At 44.8% G+C, this 15,919-nt stretch overlaps 1 protein-coding gene across 1 annotated transcript; it reads left to right on the forward strand.

Annotated features, from left to right (window-relative positions):
- The first annotated feature begins 364 nt into the window (after positions 1-364).
- On the forward strand, positions 365-6,675 carry CLPB4 (casein lytic proteinase B4). The gene is made up of 10 exons (XM_087527024.1): positions 365-801; positions 1,427-1,645; positions 1,732-1,969; positions 2,761-2,956; positions 3,122-3,176; positions 3,614-3,764; positions 4,329-4,637; positions 4,731-4,996; positions 5,074-6,003; positions 6,126-6,675. Exons 1-10 carry the CDS (start codon positions 523-525, stop codon positions 6,456-6,458), a joined length of 2,976 nt encoding a protein of 991 aa, XP_087383150.1. The 5' UTR covers positions 365-522; the 3' UTR covers positions 6,459-6,675.
- The last annotated feature ends 9,244 nt before the right edge of the window (positions 6,676-15,919 follow it).

Consider the following 15,919-nt stretch of genomic DNA (forward strand, 5'->3'; position numbering starts at 1 on the left):
ACAAAATTGAGAGTGATAGTGTATATCGGTGATGCGGCAAAGTGGGTCATTGTCATTGTAGATTATGATTTATTTTTCTCCTGTTATAATGCACGGGTTCTTTTGCTAAATTAATACTCCCTCCATCTAGAAATACTTGTGAAAGAAATGAATAAATCTTTTTCCACATATATTTCCGGATGGAAGGAGTATAAGGCGTTTTAGATCAGAATACTACGAGCTTTGGAAACCGAATTCTGCAGTCCAGTGATTCCATTTTCCTGAAGTAAAACATAGGCCGTCGATGCTAGAAGTGACGGCCCAGATTAGACGGCAGGCGCACAGGCCTGAGGAGGAACCCCGTAGCTCGGAGAAGCTTCTCCAGTCTTCCAACATCTTCCTCCTTCCTCCGCCGCTTCTCTCTTTTCTCCTTCTTTCCCCTTCTCCAAGCATCGCCGATCGTCTCCGTCCCACCACAAACAGCATTGCGCACGCACGCACCCGAATCCTCATTGGTACAGCTAAACCCTAAACCCTCCCGTGATGGCACTCTCCGCGGCGTCCAGGCTGTCGCGCGCGGCGCGGGCCGCCGCCGTGGCCCGCCGCCTGGCAGCCGGCAGCCGCGAGCCCCTCCCGCGCGCACTTGCGCTGCTAGCCGGGGGAAGCCCCTTCTCCACCGCCGCCAAGGTCAGCAGGCCCTCGTGGTTCGCTCCTCCCATGGCCAGGCTCCCCACGGGGGGCGGGGGTGGCCTCCTGGTGCCGCCTCGCCGGCTTTTCCACTCCACGCCGCCGGCTCGGTACAGCGCCTCATCCTCGTCTCAGGTTGGAATAACTGAACCGGTGCCGTTCAATTTTGCCTTTTTTTTCCTTGGTCACTGAGAGTGGCAACTTCAGTCGGCTATGCAGATGTGTGGCCCGTAGCACACTGATATTGCCGAATTGTACTTTGTTTTCTCCATTGTGCGCTATTCTCCAGTTAGATTAATAGTTTTCCTGTGATGTTCTAATCTTGTAGTGCTTGTATTGATCAGATGAATTATTTTCCAAATTGGTGATCATAAACTGATGAAGGAACCTGGCATTCCCTCTCTAGTTCATGAGCTCTCAGCTTTACCCTTAAAATTAGAACAAATGACTTCTTAGATTCACGCACGTCAGTAATTTGGTGTTGTGTGCGTGTGATGTGGAGATTTGAAGCATAACAGTTGTGTCATGAAAATTGATTGACCTTTCATTGGACAGACATGGTGAATAGCATTATCAGTTTACTACGAGTTGTCATACGTTTATATAGTATATTTATGCATGGTACTCGCGTAGATCATGTGTTTTGCTTCGGTACATGGATCGTGCACTAACAATGCTTGCATAATGTTCATAGACAGTATTTGTGCTTATGGATAACAGCTAATCTCTTCATTTTTCTTAATTTTCTGTGATCAAACAGATAAGTCCAGATCAATTCACTGAGATGGCTTGGGAGGGGGTTGCCGGTGCAGTTGAGGCAGCGAGATTGTCTAAACAACAGATTGTGGAATCTGAGCACCTGATGAAAGCTCTTTTGGAGCAGAAGGATGGGTTAGCACGCAGAATATTTTCAAAAGCTGGGATAGACAACACATCAGTCCTGCGAGCTACTGATGACTTTATTGCTAAACAACCCAAGGTTCTAGCACTATTTATGGTAGTTAAGTTTGATAAGTCGGTATATGCTCAAAACCTTAACATCATTATGGGCTCTTGCTTTGGCAGGTTAGTGGTGATACAAGTGGGCCAGTTGTAGGGCAAAGTTTCACATTAATTTTGGATAAGGCAATAAAGTACAAAAAAGAGTATGGCGATGAGTTTGTATCAGTTGAGCACATGCTGAGAGCATTCACGGCGGATAAGAGGTTTGGGCAACAGTTGTTCGAAGATCTCCAGATTGGTGAGAATGAGCTGAAGGAAGCTATCTCTGCTGTACGTGGTAGCCAGCGAGTTACAGATCAGAGTATGTATAATGGATATCATTCAATTTTCTTTCTTGTTATCGTTTGCTCAGTTCTTTTTCCAGCATGATTGTTTTAGTTTACCTTTTAATTCAGAAGTTGATTCATCTGATTCTAAATCATCTCTATTGATATTTGCTAAATTCAGTGGCAGTGCAGTGGTTTCAGTCAAATGGGGCATGGGAATAAACTTATTCCTGTAATAATTATTTTTCAATATAGGGTATATTGTTATCTTTGAAATATTACGGGAATGAACCACCAGAAATGCTGTTGTCTTGCATGATATTCTTATTTGAGGATTCCTAGCAAGTAACGTTTTGATGTTTGTATTGGTGATTTTATGATCCAGGCAAGAGCCAACTAGCAAATGCACCATATGCCATATCTTAACTGTCAGAAATGCCCTTGTCTCTTATATTATAATTATATTCTGATCCCTGGATTGTTTGCAAGTGATTATTCTTACTTTTATGTTTATATATGGGTGAACTTATGACATATGCAAGAGCCAACTAACAAATGTGCTATCTTGCCATATCTTTATATCTAATTGTGAGTTCTGTCTCAAATTTCATAGCCGAGGAAAGAAAATAGGCATACATTTCACAGTAATACTGATGTTCATGTTCTTTTCGGATGTTCAAGTAGACTAGTCATGATACCTTCTCTATAAAAAAGAATCGATGTTTTGATAGCACGACTGCTCGTCATGCTTACACATGATAATGAAGGATTGTTTTCTGTTGTAATTTGGCGTGATAACAATGCAGTTGGTTATTTCTGTTGCCAGATCCAGAAGGGAAGTTCCAAGCTCTAGAGAAGTATGGTATCGACATGACAGAACTAGCTCGGCGTGGAAAACTTGATCCTGTTATAGGACGTGATGATGAAGTGCGCCGATGCATTCAAATCCTTTGTAGAAGAACTAAAAATAATCCTGTAATTATTGGTGAGCCAGGAGTTGGCAAAACTGCGATTGCTGAAGGGTGATTACTTGTTCTTCTCATATTTTTCTTTATTTTGTAGAGAATTCAGAATGTGTAGTTTGCAACGTGTTATTCGCTTACTTCTGGATCTTCTGTAGCGTACCTACAACTTATAACATATTCTGGAGACGCATTGAAAAATTGCTTTGCATTTGTTGCATGCAGATTGGCTCAGCGCATTGTGCGGGGAGATGTTCCTGAGCCTTTACAAAATAGAAAGGTATTTTTTTTTATTTTACCTGAAAATGCATATTTGATTTTATCTCTTGAGGATGGAAACCTTGTCCTTTTATGATTGTATATGTTTCTCCAAATCATGTCACTGTCTAGGATGGCAGTGTTGCATTTGTTTCTTATTTCTAGCAAACAACCAATCAGTTCAAGATGATGTTCCTGCAAGTAGTAACCAACAATCAGGTTGCATTTATGGCCTGAGCTACACAAATAGGGTTATCTTTTTCTTTTTTCATTTAGTGGGTATAGGAGGATGTGCAGGGCTAGCAAGGAAAGCAAGTTGGAAAAAAGCAAATAATCAAATAAGAGTTTTGCTTCGGTACACCCACCCCCCTAGAGTTTTGCAAGGAAAGTTGGAAAATAATCGTATCAAGAGATTAAATTGGCTATTCATTCTAACTCCATAAATATGCAATATTTCAGCTTATTTCGTTGGACATGGGAGCATTACTTGCTGGTTCCAAATATCGTGGTGAATTTGAAGAGAGACTTAAGGCTGTTCTGAAGGAGGTCACTGCTTCTAATGGACAAATCATCTTGTTCATTGATGAGATTCACACTGTTGTTGGTGCAGGTATGTATGTCTAAGTATGCCATCAGCCATTTGCATGTTGAGCTTTATTGAAGTCGAGCTCTAAAATGGTAGATTAGATTGGTAATTCTCTATACAGTTGTGATAGTAAGCAGACAGCCAAAGTAGTAATCTTAGCTCCTGGGCCGCCTGAAACACTGATACTTGCAAAGCTGGGTATATGCGGTATGGTATCAATACAGTATCTGAACAATTATCAGAAATATCGATATTATGAATAAAGGAAAAGAAATCCAGATACATGTTGGATACTTGGTGGACATGCCCCAGCTCAATTCTTTGTACTGATTCTTTTGCTCCCTTGGCACTCCTCTTATTCCCATCTCAGCGTGTCACCCACTGTTTCTCTTGCAGATCCCTAATCCTATGGCATATAATTTAGAAATTCATCAGCGTATTGCCATTTTTTGGAATAATTTATCTGTGTGCCATAAACATATCTGTATTGATGCTGCATAAGTCCCAACTAGCGCAACCTTCCTATATTATGTTGTTTGACTTGTGAGTATTATTGTCCTTGGACCTTAATTCTCTTTTCTGTTACAGGAGCCACTGGTGGGGCAATGGATGCTGGTAACCTGTTGAAACCAATGTTAGGCCGTGGGGAACTCCGTTGCATTGGGGCAACAACATTAGATGAGTACAGGAAGTACATTGAGAAAGATGCTGCTCTTGAACGTAGGTTCCAGCAGGTTTACTGTGGTGAACCAGCAGTTGAGGATACAGTTTCTATTCTACGTGGCCTGCGAGAGCGGTATGAGATGCATCATGGTGTTAAGATATCAGATGGTGCTCTTGTTGCTGCAGCTGCTTTATCAGATCGCTACATCACTGGACGTTTTTTGCCTGACAAAGGTATGTCATGTACTATATTATGGAACAACTATCGGGAGCTAGGGGCTAATTCGTTCGTTGTCTTATACTATGTATTTATCTTTCCGTGTGCAGCTATTGATCTAGTTGATGAAGCGGCAGCTAAATTGAAAATGGAGATTACATCAAAACCTATTGAGTTGGATGAGGTCGACAGGGAAATCATAAGGTTTGAAATGGAGAAGCTTTCATTGAAGAATGATACTGACAAAGCCTCCAGAGAACGACTAAGCAAGCTTGAAGCTGAACTAGAATCCCTCAAGCAGAAGCAGAAAAACCTTTCAGAACACTGGGAGTATGAGAAATCGTTGATGACTCGTATAAAATCAATTAAGGAAGAGGTAGGTGCATGCATGTTCTGCTCTTTTTTTGTGTGCCAGATTTGTGTCTTTAATTCTCCATCTTTTATCTGTGGTAGATTGACAGAGTTAACCTGGAGATTGAAGCCGCTGAGAGAGAATATAATTTGAACCGTGCTGCTGAACTCAAATATTCAACGCTTTTGACACTACAAAAACAGCTGGATGAGGCTGAGGAAAACCTTACTGAATTCCAGCAGTCAGGAAAGTCGATGCTTCGAGAAGAGGTGACTGATGTTGATATTGCTGAGATAGTTAGCAAGTGGACTGGTATTCCAGTGTCAAATCTTCAACAATCGGATAGGGAAAAGCTACTGCTACTGGAGGATGTACTCCACAAGAGGGTTATTGGCCAAGATATTGCAGTCAAGTCAGTAGCCAATGCAATCCGTCGTTCTAGGGCAGGCCTATCGGACCCTAACCGTCCAATAGCGAGCTTCATGTTTATGGGCCCTACAGGTGTAGGCAAGACTGAGCTGGGAAAGACGCTAGCTGAATTCCTTTTCAACACTGAGAATGCCTTAATACGGATTGACATGAGTGAGTACATGGAGAAGCATGCTGTTTCTCGCTTGGTTGGAGCACCACCGGGGTATGTCGGTTATGAGGAGGGGGGCCAACTTTCGGAAGCTGTTCGCCGCAGGCCTTACTCTGTTGTTCTGTTTGATGAGATTGAGAAGGCACACCAAGATGTCTTCAACATCTTGTTGCAACTGTTGGACGATGGAAGAATAACTGATTCCCAGGGCAGAACAGTGAGCTTCACTAACTGTGTGATCATCATGACCTCGAACATTGGTTCACCATTGATCCTAGACACCCTCAGAAACACAACAGACAGCAAGGATGCGGTGTATGAGGTAATGAAAAAGCAGGTGACTGAGATTGCTCGGCAGACATTCCGACCAGAGTTCCTGAACAGGATAGATGAATACATTGTGTTCCAACCACTGGACTCAACAGAGATAAATCGCATTGTGGAGATACAGGTAAATGCCTTACAATTACTTGCATGCAAATTTGCTTGAGTCACTGAACTAAGTTCTAGTTGTATTTTCACTGTTTGGCTTTCGTTGACCTGATCGCAATTGTAAATGTGTCGGACTTGCAGCTGAACCGGGTCAAAAACAGGCTGCTGCAACAGAAGATTCACCTTCAGTACACACCGGAGGCTGTGGAGCATCTCGGCGCTCTTGGCTTTGACCCCAACTACGGTGCCAGGCCCGTCAAGAGGGTGATCCAGCAGATGGTGGAGAACGAGATAGCTCTCGGTGTCCTCAAGGGTGACTTCAAGGAAGACGATACCGTTGTCGTGGATGTAAGCTCCATGTCGATAGCCAAAGGCTTTGCTCCAAAGAAGCAGCTGGTCCTTCAGAGGCTAGAAAACGGAAGCACAGAGTTGGTTGCCAAGGACGGAAGCACAGAGTTGGTTGCCAATGACTGAGGCGTGAGAACTTTAGCGTATCTTTGGTTAGGTTCAATGTTTATGTAGTGAGAACCTTTCACCACGAAATGCATGAATCAGAAGACGGCACATCAGCTTGTTCCCTTGTTCTGGTTTCGTGGAATATCCACCGAATTGTGTCCTGCATGGCTCAGGTCCAGCCGGGTCTGTTCGGGTCCGCATGGACAAAAAATGGACATGATGTTTTTTTTATCCATTTTTGGTCCAAATTTGAGCCTTGTTTGTGTCGGCATGGACACCTTTGTCCTCCTTTGACGCCCACCCCATTTCTCATCTCTCCCCAAAACCTTCACATCCTCGTGCCATGGCCGACGCGCTCAACCTTGCCACTGCCTCCATCTAGGTGCAATAAATAACAGAGGGGCAGTATGGCGCTTCAGATATCGATCTGCATTGGAGCTTGCTGCTACTCGGTACCGCGGACGTGATACAACTATCAAATCCACCGCGGATGGATTGATCTATGTTAATCAGCATACCATTACTCAATCCCACCCAGGGGGCATGGCTCCTAGCTAACGTAACCAAATCAAATCAGCATACCTTAACCACTATCAAATCCAACTATCCGAATTTGACTGGAGTCAAATTAGCTGGTGGGTTAAGCAAAAAAGGAAAGTCTAAAGGTAGAAGGATGAGTAGCAGAGGCGTGATCATCATTAGTTGAAATACCTGTGTAGAAGTGCATGCTCTAATCAATGCAACCAAAAAACTGATCTAAGAGAGAGGGCCGGACATTATACTCCAACACTTCCCCTCATGTCTATGCTTCTTTGGAGGTATATGACGTGGGCAGCGGAAACGGGGATAGGCCGCAATTATTTATTGCGTTTACTAGGTTTTGAACCCTGAACCTATTGGTTGTAAGTTTATGCACCTAACCAGTTCATTCATCAGATCTGATGGAAGAGACTGGGCAGCACATTATACGTCAACACTTCTCCTCACATGTGGCTCCCTCAGGCCTAAACGTGGACCGAAAGTGGGCTGTATTTTAATTACGTCAGCCGGGTCTGGAACTCAAGACCTCTTGGCTCCGATACCATGTAGAAGTGCATGCTCTAGCCAATGCAACCAAAAAACAGATCTGAGAGAAAGGGCCGGACATTATACTCCAACAACCTGGACGACGTCTCCACCCAACTGTTTCTCTCCTAGTCCGAAAGGAAGCGAACATGGGACTCCTGTACACCTGATCAGACTGGAACCAACCTCCATGAGTTCCCAACCAACATTGGAGTAGCTTCGCGGGAAAAGAGAGAGATGAGGACGAAAGCCGCCATCTGAATGATGCTATAGGGTGCCACACTGATTCCCGCTGAACGAAACAAAGAGAGGGAAAACAGCACTACCGCTGCCATGTCGACGACACTAAAGGGCACCAGAGTGGTCTACACCGGGAACGGAATTACAACCGGCAAATGCGGCTAAAGGGCACCAAAGTGGTCTACACCGGGAACAAAATTACAACCGGCGGATGCCCTTAAGACCGGCGGTCGTGCCAGAGGACCAAGACCATACGGCGAGATCGCTTCTTTTCTACATAGCCGCCCCACTCTATCGTTGCCCAGGGATAGATTGGTCCTTTATTTATTTAGAGAGAGAGAGAGAGTCGCCCCCCCCCCCTCCCCCTCATTTGACATCTAAAGTTAATTTTGTTTCTTATATGACATTTTAGTCCATTTTAGCCCGTAATGGAGTTAAATGCAAGGTGAAACGGTCATTTTGTCCCAAGTATGTTGTGTAACTACCCTGGGTGTAGTTAAAAAGTACTCAGTTCACACATGTTAGGGGTGTTCAACAGATGCTGCCCATGTATATGTAAGCTCCAGTATTTTGTTCCTTAGGTAAAGTGGTCTGTGCATGTAAAAGCTCGTACAAAACATCCAAACTTACAATACCTTTTTTTGCGGATAGCACAGCGACACCCAAGCTCGCCGGTGAGGCCATGGGCAGAGCGGTGGAGTGGCCATGGCGTCGACATCTACAGCCCCGTGATCCGGCAATCTAGGCGACACGTGCAACGGGTAACGAAAGGTAATTGGTGAAAGAGGATGTTGGCACAAGTCGTGACTCGTCGTGTACTTTCCGACTAGACATAGCTTGTAATACGTCGAGCACTTTTCGGCGAGATGCACGTATAAGCTAGCTGCGGGTGATTACTTTCCGGCCGCCGATTGGAATACTCGCGTACAAGCAGTACGTAAGCAGCTGGATTCCTGGATCGATTTTCACTAGATGCACTTGGCACGTACTAAGTATAAGTCGCCGGCAAGTAGATCGATGGCACAACTCGAGACATGCATATATATTTACTCCTGGTAAAGTTACAGGGATAGGTAACATACATATATATTTACTCCTGGTGCCGAGCCGTGCAGGAGACCGTGTTTAATTGGAGGATTTAGTAGTATGTGATTGTGATGTGACTATGTATAATACTGTACTTTTGGAACGTGTAATCAAATTCAGAACGATGTGCTAATTGGAGGATTTGTTAGCAGTATGTGACTATGTGTAATATTGTATTTTGGAGTAGTTTAGAACATGATGAACTAATCAAAATAGCGGGAAAATTGTCTTCTCACCTTGAACTTAACCCTGTTACTGCCTAAAATGGACGAAAGTGTCATGTAAGAAACAAAAAAATACTTTAGATGTTAAATAGGGAAGAGAATTTATTTTAGGCCAAATAAGGAAGAAAATTTTAAAAAAGAGCCAAATAAGAAATTCTCTCTTTAATGAGACGGTGGGGATTCTTTGTTATGTTTGTGAATCACAAGACCATTGGGCTTCGGTGGACACCGCCGCTACATGTGTAAACATTAACAAAAAATGGTTAAAAGGTGGTTGTCTAAAAAAACTAATTAAAAGCAAGAATAATTGCTGAAGTGGCAGGTTGATGAGGTGGATAGCTTGCATGTCAAGAGAAGTAGGATAGTGGGGATCAACTATTTAGGTATTATAGATTATAGATGAGATGCATTGTAATCTTTTTGTGACTAAGATTATAGGCTGTTAAGTTTCAAGATAGTGCATTGTTTGAACCTTAACATGTGAATAGCTTGCTTCTGGTATTTCCATAAGGAAACTACTACTCAGCTGCAACATGGTCAAACATCACTGAACGGATCCATCCATCTCTTCAACATTCTCCAACAAGATATTCATCAACAAGCTAGTACTCTTGCGTAATTGGTTCATCTGCGAACGGACCTAGTTCCATTGGCACATGATGTTCATAGTAGACCGGGACGCATTCGCCTTTCTCAAGAATTGAATTGATCTCTTCCCTTTGCTGAAGGTGAATGGCTGCTTCCTCTGGATCTGAAGGAACATAAGTGTTACTTACAATCGTGCAGATACTCTACCCGCTCCTTGAATGACTTGAACCGGCAAGCCATCTCGGCATGGTCATATTTCTTGTCATGAGCCCTGCACCAGCGCTCATAAAGGGCCCACAGGGCTTCATCCGACTCAAGGTCCTTGGCCGTCGGGTTCTTAACGTCATCTATGACAGTTTTAGAAGCGTTAGTAGTGTCAAGCGCACACAGCGAACTGTGAGCAGTTTGGTTTGTCACGAGCACAAAGAATGTACGTATGTATGAGATGGATGGATTACTGGCCCTGGAAGAAGGGACACCTGCACCAAGAAGATGGTGGGATGCTGGGATTGGTTTACCCGGGGCTGTGGTGTGGCCATATGGTCATCACAACTCATAAAAAGGGAGTTCGTAGGTCGTTTCGTTCGTTCCCAGCCTGTCCCATCGATCGAAGGAATGATGCCGTGTCAGGGTGCCGCCAGGGCTGTGGTGTGGTCATCACACTAGATCCCATGGTTGTGGCCGGATCTGTCTAGAGAATAGGAACCCGCCATTGAGCTGAAGCCATGTGGGTGGAGAAGCAGGGTTGACGGCGGCGTCGTGCTGCGGGCAGTGAGGATGGGAGGGGGCCGGCCGCGCCGCTGAGTGAGGTGGAGTGGCTAGCACGTCGGCGCATGGGTGCAGAATCAGGGGCAGTGGTGGTGCCGTGCTGGGCGGAGAAGGACAGTGTTGTGATGGTCTGAGACTCGATGGGTGGGATGAGGAAGGAAGAGCGAGGTGAAGAAGAAGGAATGTCGTTGTGGAGAAGATGAGACAAAGCAACATCCATGTTCTTGTTGCCACATATGAATCTGAATTGAGTATCATGTTGGTGTATTCTTTAATTTGATGTGCTGATGCTGAAAGAACATGCGGTGTCCCCATGTTTGGTTTTGGTAATTGATGACAATCTCTATGGACTAATGGTTTCCTTGAGTTATATTTGAAGGTTTTGTCCATAGGCTTTTCTTGGAGTGCATGTGTTGATTTCAAGGATAGTTTGTGTCGACCAAGGTGTTATTCAAGGAATTATCCAAAGATTGGTCTTGTGAGAGGTTGATCAAGACTAAGTCAAAGAGTGAATCAAGTTGACCAACCCACAAAGCATAGAAGATGTACCGAGAGGGATCAAGTGATCCCATGGTATGGTAAGCATTGTCAATTACGCTTCGTGTACTAACCCATGGTCTTCGTGAGGATTTTTTGTGGGGTTAGGTTGCGGTGTGCAAGTTCAAGTGGAGCATCACGAAGAGATCAAATGCTTGAAGCTTTCCGTCCTTTGTGGTGACAATGGACTTGTGAAGATGTGCGGAAGAGTGGCTCACCCATAGTGGAGTATGGGGGAGCAATCAACTAGTCTTCATCAAGTCAACCCAATCAAGAAAGGTGGTCCAACTTGAGGGAGTCAAGATCGTCTTCATCTAGCTCAAGTGGACCATGTGCAAGGCAAAGGTTTGCCCTTGATAGGTTTTCTATTTTACCGGTCTCATGATGGTAATTGGGAGACTGGGTTATAGGATCGATTGCCGTACTATCAAGGGGGGCTCTCGATGAGTAGCTTGATCGTATCGTTCGCTGAGAGCTCAAACCATTGCATCCTTGCATCATCTTTCTTGGTTCTTGTTTGGTTCTCTTTGAGAGTCTTAGAGCTTTTGGTCATCTTGATGACAAGCTTGAGTTCATCGAAAACGGAGTTCGCTTGCATACTCTATGATGTTTTCATTGTTGGAGGTTTTGCCGGTTCTTCTCGGTTGGAGGTTTCACTCCTCTATTTGTTGGCATACCTCCCCTGTCTCTTCTTACTATAACCAGTCGCTGTTTTGATGCTACTCGTCGTCTTGTTTCCAACAAGCTTGAGTTTGCTCAATTCGGAGCTCATATGCAGAAGTTATGGCAGTTCTTGTTCTCTTGAGTGTGGTTTTGTCAGGGTCCGCGTTGGAAAGGTTTGGGTGGATTCATCACGTACACGTCTCCTTCTTTCCCCTCCTTCTTCCTTGGAGCTTCCTCCGTTTTCTTGCCTCCCTTGTGTGGCTGCCGTTGTTGGTTGCGGTAGTACTGCTCCCAGGAAAGCGGTAGTACCGTAGGCATCAGCGGTAGTACCGTGCAGTGGCACGGTAGTACCGCAGGTGCCCACGGTAGTACCGCTCCCCTGGAGCCGCACTACCGCTGCCCACCAGGCTAGTGCCGCCCCTTTGCGGTAGTAGGAGCGGATGTAGTACCGCTTTCGCCGTGCGGTAGTACCGCGCTATGCGGTCAGGCAGTAGTACCGCCCCTCGGCAGTACTACTGTGTCGGGTTTTTGCTACTTCCGTTTCTTTGCGGAAGTAGGCATGGAAGTTTCCCTTTTCCCCTGTCTGGGACTTTTGCCTCGCGGTAGTACCGCATGGGGGGCGTGGTAGTACCGCGCGTGCGGAAGTTCCGCCCCCAGCTCCTGTGCGTCTGTTTATCGGTTCTGTGCTGGGGTTGCGGCAGTACCGTGGGTCGGTACGGTAGTACCGCACAGCCGTGCGGTAGTACCGCTTGGTTGCAAGCAGTAGTACCGCGCGGCCTTGCGGTAGTACCACTGGCCAGGCGCGGTAGTACCACTGGCCGCGGGCTGGTTGATGGGTAACGGTTGAATTTTTCCCCACCTATAAAAGGGGGTCTTCTTCCCCAATGGACCTTATCATTTTAGCTCGTGTTCTTCCCCCATTGTTGACCTTCTTCGAGCTTTCTAACTCTCAATCCCTCCAATGATTCTTGCTAGTTCTTGAGGGAAAAGAGAGAGGAGATCTAGATCCACGTTTCCACCAATCACTTTCTCCTCTTTGTGAGGGGAACTCCTTGGATCTAGATCTTGGAGTTCTTAGTGTTCTCCTTCTTGTTCTTCCTCTCATTTTCCTCCCTAACACTAGTTGCTTCCGTGGGATTTGAGAGAGAAGGACTTGGGCACTCCGTGTGCCCTTGCCATTGCATTTGGTGCATCGGTTTGAGTTCTCCATGGTGATACGTGGAAGTTACAAGTTGAGAAGCTTATTACTCTTGGGTGCTTGGTACCCTTGAGCTTGTTCCTCTTGGGTGCTTGGGCGCCCTAGACGGTTGGTGGTGTTCGGAGCTCAATCATTGTGGTGTAAAGCTCCAGGCAAGCTTCGGGGTCTCCAATTAGGTTGTGGAGATCGCCCCGAGCAATTTGACGGGTACCGGTGACCGCCCCCAAGGGTTGCCAAAGTGTACGGGTTCGGTGACCGCCCCCAAGGGTTGCCATTTGTACGGGTTCGGTGACCGCCCCCAAGGGTCCCTTAATGGAATCACGACATCTTGCATTGTGCGAGGGCGTGAGGAGATTACGGTGGCCCTAGTGGCTTCTTGGGGAGCATTGTACCTCCACACCGCTCCAAACGGAGATTAGCATCCGCAAGGGTGTGAACTTCGGGATACATCGTCGTCTCCGCGTGCCTCGGTTATCTCTTACCCGAGCTCTTTACTTATGCACTTTACTTTGTGATAGCCATATTGTTTCTTGTCATATATCTTGCTATCACATAGTTGCTTATCTTGCTTAGCATAAGTTGTTGGTGCACATAGGTGAGCCTAATTGTTTTAGGTTTTGTGCTTGACAAATTAACCGCTAGGTTTATTCCGCATTTGTTCAAGCCTAAATTGTAATTATTTTAAAACGCCTATTCACCCCCCCTCTAGGCGACATCCACGATCTTTCAATTGGTATCAGAGCCTCGTCTCTCTTTATTAGGGTTTACCGCCTAGAGAGTAAAGATGTCGATTAGGGGATTAGGATTCTCTGACACTCTTAGTTTCGATGGCACAAATTTTGATGTTTGGATAATTCGCATGCTTAATCTCTTTAGGGTCATGGACCCAAATTTAGAGCGAATTGTAGATATGGGTTTTTCTCCTCCAAAGGATCCCCAAAGATTATCTTTAGAGGATGAGAAAAACTCTTATCTCAATGCTCAAGCTTCTAATGTGTTTTTTGATGCTTTGAGCAATGTAGTTATATTTCAACTCATGTCGTTCCGGGATGCTCATGAGTTGTGGACGAAGCTTCAAGAAAAATATGGTGTGTCCAAGATTTGTGGGGATGACTGTTCTCCCTCCACCTCCGGTCGTATAGTCTTCTCAACTTCTTCTACTTCACCTACATGTGGTTTGCCACAAGGTAATGATATGGTGAGTAGTGTTGGTCATTGCAATGATGATAGTATGCTTATTGTGGATGATCCTTCATCACTATCTTATTGCAATGATCCTTCTTTGGGCTTTAACATTTCGAGCACTCCAAATGTTTCACATGCTTGTGTTGATAGTCCTTGCATATCATGTATAAATTGCTTGACTAAATCTCATGATGATATGTGTACTATGTCTTGTTGCCATGATAAAAATATATATATTTCCTCGAATTGTTGTACTAACAATGTAGAGGAAACCCAACACTACATGGAACAAGATGTGGTGTTTAATGGTGCTTCAAGGGATCCTATATCATCATCTATTGATTTTTGCCTTATGGCTAAGGCTTCAAAGGTATCTCCTACTTTGAAACCCAATATGTCTCTTTATGATGATGTTGATACTAACGATGATGAGGATAATGATGAAGAGAATGATAATGTTGCCACCTTAAAAATTAAGGGGGAAATGGTTTTTAAAGCTCTTCATAAAAATAAAATTGCTCGTTCCAACTTCATGGAAATCATGTCCATTGCCATTGAGGGCAAGAAGTATATTGATGAGTTGGAATCTCGTCTTGAGGAGCATGAGGTCACCATTGATAAAATGGAAGGTTATGAGCGTGATTATGCTAATGAAATTGCAGACCTCTCTCAAGCTCTTGAACTTGAACAAACCACCAAGGAATCTCTTGAGGAGACTTTTGCTCTAGAATTATCTAAAATGAGGGAATCTCGTGATAGAGCTCTTGAGGTGGCCAATGATTTTGAAACAAAAAATGAGGAGCTTGAAGTTGCGCATGCTAAACTCCTTGAGGACTTTGAGCACCTCGAAAATGACTCAAGGGTCATTAAGAGTGAGCTCATCAAACTCACCGAGTCTCATGCTCAACTTAAAGCTTCATATTCTAAAGAGTTTGCCAAGTTGTCTTCTCCTCTTGTTGCTAATGATGATGCTTGTGCTACTAACTCTATCTCTTGTGAAGCATCCATATTGAAGGAGAATGTTGAGCTAAGGGCTCAACTTGAGTTGCTATCTAGCAATTATGGAATGTTGGAAGAAAATCATGTAAAGCTCACAAGCTCTCATGATGATCTTCTAGTATCCCATAATGTGCTAAAATTAGCTCATGAGGCCATGCTTGCTAAGGTAACATCTAGTGAGCCTCATGTGGATACTAGCACTACTTCTAGTCAAAATGCTATATTGCCAGGTGCTAGTCCTTCTGGCGGAGGAGCTAGCTTGCTCGCTCGAATCGATTCGACAGACGGAGGAGCTAGCTAGCTATCTAGGTCCTGGATTGATTCGAGTTTCGTGCGCTGTATTTGGTCGCCGGCGGCTTTGTATTTGGCCACTTCGAGCTAGTTGGACGTCGGCGGCTTCGTATTTGGCTGCCGGTGGCTTCGTATTTGGCCACTTCGAGCTAGTTGGACGCTGGCGGCTTCGTATTTGGCCGCTTTGTATACTGTTTGTCGGTTTTGTAAAAGTGAGCTAGCTGATCATGAACACGGGCGAAAGAAAGAAGACGTGGGAAAAAATGTAAGCGATATTTGGTTTTATAGTTTAATTTTGAGGGGTCTATTCGGCCGCAACTTAAACCAACTCTAAAACAAACCGTGGTTTAAGAGATCTACCGCGATTTAAGGGATCTGCTGATGATGCTCTTACATGACACACATGACGTCCCAGGTTGGAAAATTAACCTGAGTGGTACGCTCGTGCCCGTGACACCTCTGTCAGCGTCAGCCGGCCGTCATGTCACTTTATGTCGCTGAGAGCCACTGCTTTGATTTCGGCTTATAGTTAAGTCGAGTGCCTGTGAATAGGATCTCGACTTACACCGTATAAGCTTCCGACTTGCAAAACCGTGCACACCCGACTTGCAAAAGTAAGGAAAATGCAAGTACGA

This window comes from Triticum urartu, chromosome 6A, assembly GCF_056163025.1.
Source record: "Triticum urartu cultivar PI428250 chromosome 6A, HENAU_Tu73, whole genome shotgun sequence".
In the NCBI taxonomy this organism is placed as follows: domain Eukaryota; kingdom Viridiplantae; phylum Streptophyta; class Magnoliopsida; order Poales; family Poaceae; genus Triticum; species Triticum urartu.

Excerpts from the sequence above, each read along its gene's own strand:
- CLPB4 (XM_087527024.1), top strand. The coding sequence starts at position 523 with ATGGCACTCTCCGCGGCGTCCAGGCTGTCGCGCGCGGCGCGGGCCGCC. Across the intron at positions 1,646-1,731 it reads TTATTGCTAAACAACCCAAG|GTTAGTGGTGATACAAGTGG; the intron begins GTTCTAGCACTA and ends TTGCTTTGGCAG. Across the intron at positions 4,638-4,730 it reads ACGTTTTTTGCCTGACAAAG|CTATTGATCTAGTTGATGAA; the intron begins GTATGTCATGTA and ends TTCCGTGTGCAG.